The 12149-nt window shown below is 43.9% G+C and overlaps 3 protein-coding genes across 4 annotated transcripts in view; 2 read left to right on the top strand and 1 right to left on the bottom strand.

Moving 5' to 3' along the window:
* Positions 1-249, bottom strand: part of dom (domino) — a 43544-nt gene extending 43295 nt beyond the window's left edge. For both annotated transcript variants that reach the window (XM_065221126.1, XM_065221127.1), the window contains exon 1: positions 79-249. The gene's annotated coding sequence lies outside the window, so the exon portion shown is untranslated. The remainder of the gene's footprint in view (positions 1-78) is intronic.
* Positions 1-12149, top strand: part of LOC135700616 (deoxyribonuclease TATDN1) — a 155320-nt gene that overhangs the window by 137639 nt on the left and 5532 nt on the right. The window lies entirely within an intron of this gene.
* Positions 10839-11890, top strand: LOC135700580 (DNA repair protein RAD51 homolog 4-like). The gene has a single exon (XM_065221110.1). The coding sequence runs from the start codon at positions 10880-10882 to the stop codon at positions 11867-11869; it is 990 nt and encodes a 329-aa protein (XP_065077182.1). The 5' UTR covers positions 10839-10879; the 3' UTR covers positions 11870-11890.

Genomic DNA, 12149 nt, shown 5'->3' with positions numbered 1-12149 from the left:
AACAAGCAGCAGCCATCTTGAAAAATTCTCTTGTCTGAGGACTCGCCCTGTGTTGAGGATGGAAAATTTTAAAATTACCTCAACTAGCTAGCGAATTTGATCCTAGCTTGGGATTTAAAACATTCATTCCAAACTCGCGATGCACTTTCACTCGGTTTCGAACGGTTCCGGGTGGAAAATCGGTACGATTTTCGGCACTAATTTGCAAACTTATGACACGAACGACAAAAATGCTTCCTTCTTCGCGACTGCCGGAAAAGAGAATGATGGCTTGCCAAGAACGAACACCATTTTGAGAGCAGCATTGCCAACAGAATGAAAGCTATTTCCGGCCGTAGACGCCAAGCTACGCGCTCAAGGGGTGATTCGTAGAATTTAAAATGACAGTTCGTACACACTTCTTAATCACGGCTTCCCTGTTCGGTAAAGGCCAACGATTACTCTCAATTCGCCATGAGCCTGTAACCTGGAGAGATTTGCTGCTGGGGGAACGTCCAGTGTCGTTTTTATCATTAAGAGCCGAAGCCGAAAACGATCAGAGCTAAGGAAAACGAAAATCTAGGCAAAAATGATGAACAACAGAAAGCTGCAGTAAACATAAACATAAGCGGTGAAACGTGATTGAATGTATGCGTTAAAGTTACACTGTTATTTTTTTGCTTTGTAGCTTTCCGCTTGACAGTTAATATCATTAATATTTATACTAAAATCTATAATAACTATCATTTTGTGCAATTTTTACACCAAATATTACTTCAGATCAAGTTGTACTTCCCCTAGGGTACACTCAAACAATTTATCACATATCTAATGGATGAAAACCATGTGAATTTCACATAGCTTTCATGTGTTCACATAGCTAAACATCCCACCACAAAATCTCATAAATATTATGAGGCCGATGAAATTCATATGAAAAATCATATAAAATTAACGCGATCGCATAAATGTTCTGTGAAATTCAGATGAATTCCATTAATTTAGTTTATATGGATGAAAATCATTTGCGTTTCCAATGGAAGCTACATGAAAACTATTTTCGGTGTAGTAAAGTGTGGGAACCCTAATAAAAAATACCATAAACGAATGATAGCCCAAATGATTGAACACGTCGTTAAGCTCTCTTTTATGGTTATTTTTATTAGGGAACCCAACGTTGAGTATAATCATATTTACCTACTGTTGGGTACAACTTACTAACTTTTGAGCTTAAGCTTGAGCTTGAGCTTGATTGACCGCCCACGGTTGCTACTATGTTACTGCCAGATCAGCTGTAATTACACAGAGAACCAATAGACGATGCTTGGGACTAGCAATCATCCTCAATGTGTAAAAACTGGTGATCTTAAATTAGGCAATACCAGCGCCGGTCGTGCCCGAACACAGGTCAAGAAAGGAATGGGAAGGATTGTGTTGACATGACACTCGCTTTGATGGAAGCCGAGAACACCTCTGCACTTCCACGAGGAATCACTGGGATGTTGGATAATAGGGTTGGGTTTGCAGCAGGGTTCGTTTTGGTAAACGATAAGCTGAATTGATGTCCTAACGATCATATAACGCGAAGGAGCTTGTGACTAAACCCACGGTCTTCTGCTCAGTAAGCAAAAACGTTTGCCACTAGGCAGACGAGCACCTTTTTAATCACCGAGTTGCTGTTATTACCATGTAGTCATGTTAACAAATAAAACGATTGACGAATCTTGAATGTGGATGGGCCTGAGATTAGACTCATGATGTTCTGCTCAGTAAGCAAAAACGGTTGCTCTAAGGCGAGGGGCAATTCACTGCTCTCAAAATGAATCGAAAATACGTGAATGAAAAAAATACACAAAAATTCATCATAACTCGTCATTACTCAAAAAAATGCAAAAAAATACAAAATTCGGAAAAAAAATACACAAATATTCGACGAATAATAAAAATACACGATAATTCGCCATTTGCACGAGAAATTCGAAATATGTACAATCAAAATGCTGAATTCGGACAAAATGCGTAAATTTATTATTTTATATTTTAATCCGAGCTCGAATCACAAAACAATGCATTAATGAGTAGGATTTCACCCATTTTTAAGAAAAGTGCCTTTAATCGTTTATTAAATAAAACAACATTAATGAATAGTTGTAACCCAAATATAAGTAACGAAGGCGTAACAGACTTGGTAATAGATGCTTATTTATGCGTAATGAGCGAGGTAAGGGGCTGTTCATGAACTACGGGGGGGAGGGGTTAGTTGACAATTATCCACGGCCCATACACATTTTTAATGTTTTGTATGGACAATTGTCAACGTAGGTGGGTGGGGTGGCTCAAGAATCCCAAAAATCTGTCTACGTAACTAATGTCAAGCCTAGGAGAAACTGCTATATTATTCTACAAACTACAATTAAGTCTATATTACCGAACTAAAAGGTAAGGGAAAATTAATTAATTTAAAGATTATAAGCACCCGTTTGCTAATCAATATTTAATATGCAACAGCTGAAACTGCGCAAGTTAGGGATGCCTACGACGCAATCGGATTTTTGTTTGAAGAGGTGTTGAATTAGCAAAAGTATGTCGTAATTGATACCCGGTAATTTATACTAAATTTAACATACTTAAATCCTTTTAGGAATTTATAACATCGTTTACTCTCAGAATAAATGTTCATGAATTCGGTAAATTCTGGCGACGTCCGCAACTTTTCTTCGAACATTTTATAAATTCTTTTGGTCGAACCGATAGATGTCGTCGAAGCATCCCACAGCTGGATCTGGAAGAGAAGCGAATACAGTGGTAAGGGTGAGTGAGCAGCTAGTCGCAGAGCCCGCGATAGATGTTGTCCACTGTGCGCCAAGTACCGTCGCCGATCCCTCTCCTAGTGGCCAGGTAATTGTAGATAATGCCAATAAATCGAACCGACCGGTGACTGGGACGGTCCCAAAGCAGTCTGTATGTGAAGGAAATAAAGATGATAAACCTGCTAGTGTCGTAAGCGGGGTCAGACGTAATCCGCCGCGGAACGCGCGTTCGATTCGGTTGTCAGACTGTCAATTGTGTGGGGAGCTTAACAGTATGGAAATGGTTCAGTGCGATAGTTGCAAGCGGTGGTTTCATTTTTCATGTGTAAAGGTAACGCAGGAAATCCAAGATGTAAGTTGGTTCTGCGCCAGCTGTGCTACCCTGAGCAGTAAACAACCAACGGCTCCCCCCGTAGTTGATCGAGACCAAACGGCAACAAATCCACCCCCATCGCAGCGATCTAGGAGCATTGGAAGAAGCTCACAGAGCGAGTCAAGAAGGAGATTGAAGCTGCAGTTGCTGAAGATCGAAGAGGAAAAGAAATTGGAGCAGAGGTACCTAGAGAAGAAATTTGAAGCGCTTCTTGAGTACGGCAGTGATACATCAACAGTGATTAGTGAAACCGAGGCGAATAGAACAGAGAAGATCGAGCAATGGGTAGCTGATACGGAGCGGTGTGGAGAAGACGCAGATTCCGGTCTGGAACCAGAAGAAATAGGAGGACCTGTTTCAAGCAACTTGAGAGGTTCTTCAGAGCACCAGGCTCAACATTTCGGACGAAGTATAAGCCAGCCAGCGCATCCACAGGATTATCCAGCACCATCAGGGTTCCGTAGTTCCCAACCTGCCCATCATCCGATCATCACTAATCATCCGTCGCTGATTGAACCACGCTCGTTCGTTCCGGGTCAAGGGTCAACACCGATGCGTCAAAGTCATCAAGTGCCAACGTTTCCGTCTATGCCACATATCGACGATGAAACGGTATGCATTTTAAACAGAAGCCAGCTGGCCGCCCGGCAGGCAGTCTCGAAAGATCTCCCGGAGTTCAGCGGAAATCCTGAGGATTGGCCACTCTTTTTCTCAGTTTTCACCAACTCCACCCAAATGTGCGGGTATTCGAATGAGGAAAATATGCTGCGGCTTCGAAAGTGCCTAAAGGGAAGGGCATTAGAAGCAGTCAAGTGCCGTTTGCTCCATCCATCAAATGTCGGAGGTGTCTTGTCTACACTGAAAATGTTGTATGGCAGACCGGAAGCAATTGTGCAAGCAATCGTGAAGAAGGTTCGAGCTTTGCCATCGCCAAACATCGATAGGTTAGAGACGGTGGTCAACTTCGCGCTCACCGTAGAGAACTTGGTAGCAACAATCCAAGCATGTGAAGTACATGATTTCGTCTACAATGCCTCGCTACGATACGAACTGGTGGAACGACTACCTTCGACCTTGAAGCTGGATTGGGCTAAACACTCTAGGAATAAACCCAATCCGAACCTGCTTGACTTCAGTTCGTGGCTGTATTCAACAGCAGAAGACGCTAGCGCGGTGATGGCATCGGTAAGCGGGGACTCAAGGCCTCGCTCCAGCAAGAAGGATGGATTCCTCAACGTACATTCAGAAACCGAGTCGAGTTGTAACAGATTGTACACGGCGTCGTCGAAAGCGAAAGCAACAGCATCTAGTGAGTCGGAGAAACAGTGTCCCATATGTAAGGCCGGTTGCCTAAGCGTTTCAAAATGCAAGCGTTTCGCAGAATTCAGTTACGATTCGAGATGGGCTGCTGTGCGAGAGTGCAAACTTTGCCGAAATTGCTTACACAACGGGTCATGCAGACAACAGAAGCCATGCGGAATGAGTGGTTGCACTTATTTACACCACCCTCTCCTCCACAGTGCCGAACGACAGCAAGTTAACAGATTTTCAACGGGAACAACCACCACTGCTACCATGCTTGGCATACACATTTTTGGTCACAAACTGCTCATTTGCTAATAACTTTGCACACACTTGACAAAACGTAGTTCTGTTTGAAGCAGAAGATAGAATAAAGTTTAAGCTTGTGATAGGTACGTAAGAAAAGATAGATTTTAATTCTAGTAATAAACTGTATATGTTTTTGAGTTGTAAAAATGAAGTGAGAAATGTTCGCTGCACATCTCGGACTTTAAGCTTAAACATTCATTGGTTTTGATTCAAATGTTAAAATTTACTTATTCTTTGCATACCTATAGTAAGCTTTGATCCTAATCTATCAATTATTTTCAAGAAAATCAATTTTCAATAACTGAGTGAAAATTTATTAAAAAAATGAGCAATTGGTGAGTACAACTGTGCATGCCAAGCATGACTGCTACTACGTCAGAGCGAACAGCCCAGCAGAGCTGTAACATCCACCAAGGACAGTCAAAACTATTGTTTCGAATACTTCCAGTTCGTCTTTACGGGCCATCCAAAACAGTGCAAGCGTACGCATTTATCGATGACGGGTCTGAACTTTCCTTAATGGATCAAAGCCTAGCGGAAGAGCTAGGATTGAAAGGACCACGGAAGTCATTATGCCTGAAATGGACGGGAGAAACGCAGCGATTGGAGAATGCGTCACAGCTAGTAAGTCTACAAATCTCCAGTTGCAGTAATCCGAACAAGAAGTACCAACTTTCCTCTGTACATACCGTGCAAAGCTTACAAATTCGACCACAGACGCTGCTGTATTCCGAGATCCAGGAGAAATACCAACATCTTGCTAGGCTACCGATCGAGTCGTATGAGAACGCCTGTCCTCGGATACTGATAGGTCTTGATAACCTTAGTCTCGGACATCCGTTGAAGTGCAGAGAACGACAGCCGCAGGAGCCGATAGCCGTTAAGACACGACTTGGATGGACCGTCTACGGGAGCTGCGAACCCGAAGACGTCGTTGAACATTCCGTGAACTACCATTCTCTCCAGATCTGCAAGTGCAACAAATACAGCGATGAAGATCTTCACCAAGCCGTAAAAAACTATTTCGCACTGGACAGCATTGGCATCGTGAAGCCCGACAGACTTCTACAGTCGCAAGGCGACCAGCGTGCACAGATGCTCCTTGAAACGCTAACGAAGGCTCAAAATGGGCGGTATGAATCCGGACTTCTTTGGAAGTACGACAACGTTCGTTTGCCGGATAGCAAACCAATGGCGTTGAAGAGATGGGAGTGTTTGGATAGAAGGATGAAACATGACCCATTACTAGCAGAAGCAGTTAAAGCGAAGATCGAGGATCACATCACGAAAGGTTACATTCGGAAGCTGACTGATGAGGAGGTTCAAGCGAAATATCCACGTGTTTGGTACCTACCAATGTTCCCGGTGGTAAACCCAAACAAACCTGGAAAGACGCGGCTCGTTTGGGATGCGGCGGCAACCGCCCACGGAGTCTCATTGAATTCCGTATTACTAAAGGGCCCGGACTTATTAACGTCGCTGCCATCAGTACTGACTCAATTCCGAGAATTCCGAACGGCAGTTTGCGGCGACATTCGTGAAATGTATCAGCAAGTCTTGATGCGGGAGGATGATCAGCCCTACCAGCTCTTCTTCTATGCGGACAACGGAGAAAATCCAAGCACTTACGTCATACAAGTGATGACCTTTGGAGCCTGCTGCTCCCCGAGTACTGCACAGTACGTAAAAAACCTTCATGCAAGTAAATTCGAACAGGACTATCCGGCTGCAGTCGAAGTGATCGTCAAGCGTCACTACGTTGACGATATGCTATTGAGTGTCGAACAGGAGGAAGAAGCAATCAAGCTAACGGGTGATGTGAAGAAGATACATGCATTGGCGGGATTTGAAATTCGTAATTGGGCGTCTAACTCTCGGGCAGTACTGGAGGCGCTGAACGAATCAGCCACAACGGAGAAAAACCTGGGCGGTGAACATACGGTTGAAAAGATTCTTGGAATGTGGTGGAACACTACCTCAGATCACTTCACGTTCAAAATCTCCAATCGTATAGACGAACTTTTTTTATCGGGAAGCCGTCGACCAACAAAACGGGAGGTCCTTCGGACTCTCATGATGATTTTCGACCCGCTTGGGCTGATTGGCCACTTCCTAATGGTTCTCAAGACGCTTCTGCAGGAAATATGGAGATCTTCAATCGGTTGGGATGATTTGATCAACGATTCACATTTCGAAAAGTGGTCAACATGGTGTGCAGCCCTTCCTGGAATAACAACGCTTCAGATCCCTCGATGTTATCGGACATTGACCTCTACAGCCGAAGACAATGATATCCAGCTACACACATTCGTCGATGCGAGCGAAACTGGCTTTGCGGCCGTGGTATATCTGAGGTTCCAAGAAGCAACTATCATTGAGTGTGCGCTAGTGGGATCTAAGACAAGAGTTTCACCTCTCAAGTTTCTGTCAATTCCACGCTCCGAGCTTCAAGCCGCGATTATTGGAGTTCGGCTAGCAGACACCATAGGCCATTCGCTGTCAATCAAGGTGAAGCAGCGATTCTTTTGGACGGATTCTAAGGATGTACTCTGCTGGTTGAATTCCGATCACCGGCGTTATAGCCAGTTCGTCGCCTTTCGTGTTAGCGAAATTCTCGAGACGTCGGATGTACGCGAATGGAATTGGGTTCCGAGTAAGCAGAACGTAGTAGATGAAGGAACGAAGTGGAAAAACAATCCCGACTTGTCCGCTTCCAGTCGCTGGTTTAGTGGTCCAGAGTTCCTGTGGAAACCGTCGGATCAGTGGCCTACCACCAATCATCGCACCGGAAACACCACCGAAGAACTTCGCCCACACTTGCTGTTGCATGCGGAAGTCGCAAACCCGGTGATCGACCTGCATCGTTTCTCCAACTGGCAGAAAATGCTTCGCTGCACAGCTTACGTTCTTCGCTATGTACGCAATCTGAAAATCAGCGTATATCAGATGGAACGGATCAACGGACCCCTACAACGACGAGAGCTGAGCGATGCTGAATGCTATCTGTTCCGAACAGCACAGAATGCCGTTTACGCAGATGAGATCACCATTCTCTCTAGAAACCGGCACACGGAGAATCCAGATAGCTCTATCCCTAGAAGCAGTACACTTTTCCATCAATGTGCCTTTCTAGACGAACACAATATCCTCAGGGTTCGAGGTCGAACGCAAGCTTGTCCGCTCATCGCCCGAGATGCCGCTCAACCGATCATACTGCCTCGTGAGCATCCGATCACACGGCTCATCCTCCTTGATTTCCACAAGCGATTCAACCACCAGAATCATGCAACAACGCTCAACGAAGTTCGTCAACGCTACCGTGTTCCCAGACTGAAAGCGACGTACAGGACTGTACGGAAAGAGTTCCAGGAATGCAAAAACGACCGTGCGTCTCCGCAGCCTCCCGCAATGAGTGACCTGCCACCGTACCGTCTCGCTGCTTTCACACGACCGTTCACATACATGGGGGTGGATTACTTTGGTCCTATAACCGTCATCGTAGGACGACGTTCCGAAAAACGGTGGGGAGTCTTAGCAACATGCCTCACAACCCGCGCTATCCACTTAGAACTAGCTCACACACTGACAACCGACTCGTGTATCCTGGTGATACGAAACATCATGGCCATGAGAGGGACACCTGCAGTTATCTTCAGCGATCGTGGTACCAATTTCCAGGGGGCATCCAAAGAACTGAGAACAGTGATGCAGAACATCGATCAGGAGCAGCTCATGCAAGAGTTTACGACGCCTAATACGGAGTGGACCTTCATACCACCAGCAAGTCCACACATGGGCGGGGCTTGGGAACGCCTGATCCGCAGTGTGAAATCCAATCTCCATAAGTTACCGTGGACAAGACTTCCAACAGATGAGATTCTCTATAGTACGTTACTAGAAATTGAGAATGTCATAAACTCACGACCTCTGACGGACATCCCTATGGAAGACGATGAATCACCGGTGTTGACACCCAACCATTTCCTGCTAGGATCGTCAAATGGGATGAAGTCATGGGTGCCGTACAACGATAGTCCCAATGTGCTCCGAAACAACTGGAAACTATCACAGGCTATGGTCAACGAGTTCTGGCGGCGGTGGTTGAGGGACTACCTTCCGTTTATCACCCGGCGCACCAAGTGGTTCATGAAGGTGAAACCAATCCATGTGAACGACGTAGTGGTCATCGTAGACCCGAAGGCCCCTCGTAACAGCTGGCCTTTGGGACGAGTCATCGCAACTAGACCTGGACAGGATGAACAAGTGAGGAGTGCCACCGTCCAGACTGATCATGGCATCTACGAACGGCCCGCAGTGAAACTCGCCGTGCTTGACGTAGGCGTTAGGGATCAATACGCTTCCGGAGGACCTGCTGCGCATTCGGGGGGGAGTGTTACTACGCCTATCGATTCGGCGAACCCCTCGACTTCCTGTGAGTGATGAGAAGTGAGCAGCGGGACCCGTCACTGATCTCGCATGATCACCACTGCATGATCGCTATGTCATCTTAGCTGCCGTGATCGCGATCTGTCATCCGTTGATGACTTGCCAAACGTGTATAGAAGAAAAAGTAGCTCGATTGAAAGAAAGTGAAAATTATTCTATGCTTAATATCTAAAAGTTTCCTTAAAATCTAGTTTCTTAACCTAAGCTAACCTATCTAGTGCTTAAACATAGTTGTTTTCCTACAGTTAATACTGAAATCAACATAAGGTGAGAAGAACAAATTACAAATGCCGAATCAAATTACTGACTAGTGTTCTTAAATAATAGGTTACATCTATAAATAGAAATTTAGGAGAAACTGCTATATTATTCTACAAACTACAATTAAGTCTATATTACCGAACTAAAAGGTAAGGGAAAATTAATTAATTTAAAGATTATAAGCACCCGTTTGCTAATCAATATTTAATATGCAACAGCTGAAACTGCGCAAGTTAGGGATGCCTACGACGCAATCGGATTTTTGTTTGAAGAGGTGTTGAATTAGCAAAAGTATGTCGTAATTGATACCCGGTAATTTATACTAAATTTAACATACTTAAATCCTTTTAGGAATTTATAACATCGTTTACTCTCAGAATAAATGTTCATGAATTCGGTAAATTCTGGCGACGTCCGCAACTTTTCTTCGAACACCCACCTAAACCTGTTCTAATCCACCTGAAATGACTAACGAATGGAAGACTTTGACTACCCAGCCATGCAATAGTCTCATTCCGTGCCTTATGGCAACTTGATGATTCTATTGCGCTCATCTTTTGGCACCACCCAGGGGAGACTTGGTCCTGTACCCAAAGCTTAACTTATCTCCATTCCACTCAGCTTCTCGCAATTTCTTGTGATATAGTGGGCGGAATATTATTATATGAGACAGTTCAATGCAGACGTCTTTCCAAATTTGGCAGATCGACAGGTAATCGGTGAGTTACCACGATAGTTGCTATTCAACAACTCGACAACGTCCCATCGTCAACGCCTGCTATGAGAATTTCCCATTGCAGACGCCAACGAAATGACGTCATCGAGCTATAGATCAAATAGCCTGTTTATCGCCTGGTACCTTATAGCACGATGCTAGAAGGCGAACCGGAAGAATCGATGAGCTACCTCTCCCCCACATTAGGTACAACTAACTTACTTTTGGTTAAAAAGCCAATGGAAAATTCCATACGAACTGCACACAAGTAAATGAAAATTACTTTGACCCGCTTTACCTACTTTTGGGTTCCTGCACTATAGTGCCGAGATGAGTGAAAAGAACTTAATGTTGGGTACTTTTTCTAACCGTGTATAGGGCTTGAGTGAGGCAATAATCATTCGATGTTTTGGTTCAGTGTACCAAGTTTCCAAACCTGGCGTCTAGTGTCAGAACTGGCAGACTGCGGGCGAGTGTGTGCGTGATGTTTGTTTTGTTATCAACAAGTTGTTTCGTTATCGAAATATTTTTTTTAAATAAATTGATGCCGGTATTTAGTTAGTGGTCGTAATTTAGGTATTTAATGATTGTTAAAACTTTCCTCAGGACAAAGAACTTATAGGTTTAGAAAAAATCATCACATTGTTATAATTCAAAATCCTATCGTTTTTTTTCTGCAGTGAAATGACTTCTGTGACATTGAGTTCAGAAATACATCCCGAACTGACGGAGTATGTAGTTAAATTGATGTTGAAAAACCGGATCAACACGGTGTTCGATTTTGCGAAAGCAGAAGATGATCGCTTGATGCGCATAACGAATCTCTCGTACGAAGATGTTAGTGCCATCAAAAAAGATATAATTTTGCAGTTTTCTGGAAACAGCATTCAGGTTGTAGAATATTTTCAATATCTAGAAGAAATGGTTGAACCACTAAGAACCGGCATAAGAGGACTTGATCTGTTGATCGAAGGCGGACTGCTTCCTGGCCATGTGATGGAAATATGTGGGGAATCAAGTTCTGGGAAGACTCAAATGTGTACGACGATGGCAGCAAATATTGCCCTCAAACATAAGTTGGATGTCTTTTATGTAGATACAAAATGCGACTTTTCTGCTCATAGGGTTCAAAAAGTTTTACAGCTGAATAAGTGCTCTGATGACGAGATGAAAGAAGCTATGGCAAGAATCAAAGTTGAGCGGATATTTTCACCCGAGGGCTTGATTTGTGCAATGGAGGATCTACTCGTTAAGGTGGATGACTGGGAAAAATTCAAAGTTCTGATCATAGATTCTTTACCTCCGCTTTGGTACCTGCATCAAAACTCAAAAAGCATGTGCTATCCATTGGGAATGCTAACGCGTTTGATTGGACTGCTAAGGAAGCTAGCTTCTGAAAATCTTATCTCGGTAGTGTTGGTAAATCTCAAAATAGCTTCGTCCGATTCATATGCCCTGGGCGGCGGCTCGAAGAGAATAATCAACCAGAGAGAATCTAGTGCGTATCCAGCATTGGGACGCTTTTGGGAGACGGCGCCTACAACCAGAATACTGATGAGCAAAATCGAGGGAAACGATACTGGACAGGAGAGGCTATTAACGATCTGGAAGTGCAGCTTTCTAAAATGCGGCGATCGACAAATGGTAACACTGACTGATGCAGGTGTTGTTTAGTTAGCCGTTTTTTCGATTAAATAAGCTAATTACACCATCATGCTTTGAATTTTCTGAGAAAAATCCACCTAAAATAATATCTACAAAACAATTATATGAAGTATTAACTTTCGAACCAGCCTTGTATGAGCTTTGTCTTTCAAGCCGAACAATGGATTGGGTCCTAAGCAACACTGATCGATTCTCTTAATCGACTTTCTATTTCGTTAATAACATAGCTATACAACCGTTTCTTGACTTGCTAGATATTTGTTTTCTATCATCGAACTGTGCGGTGAAA

This window comes from Ochlerotatus camptorhynchus, unplaced genomic scaffold (genome assembly GCF_037179485.1).
Source record: "Ochlerotatus camptorhynchus isolate MF236.1 unplaced genomic scaffold, CSIRO-AGI_Acam_v1.1 ptg000139l, whole genome shotgun sequence".
In the NCBI taxonomy this organism is placed as follows: Eukaryota; Metazoa; Arthropoda; class Insecta; order Diptera; family Culicidae; genus Ochlerotatus; species Ochlerotatus camptorhynchus.
Note: the sequence above shows the minus strand (reverse complement) of the source record. Positions and strands in the feature narration are given on the sequence as shown.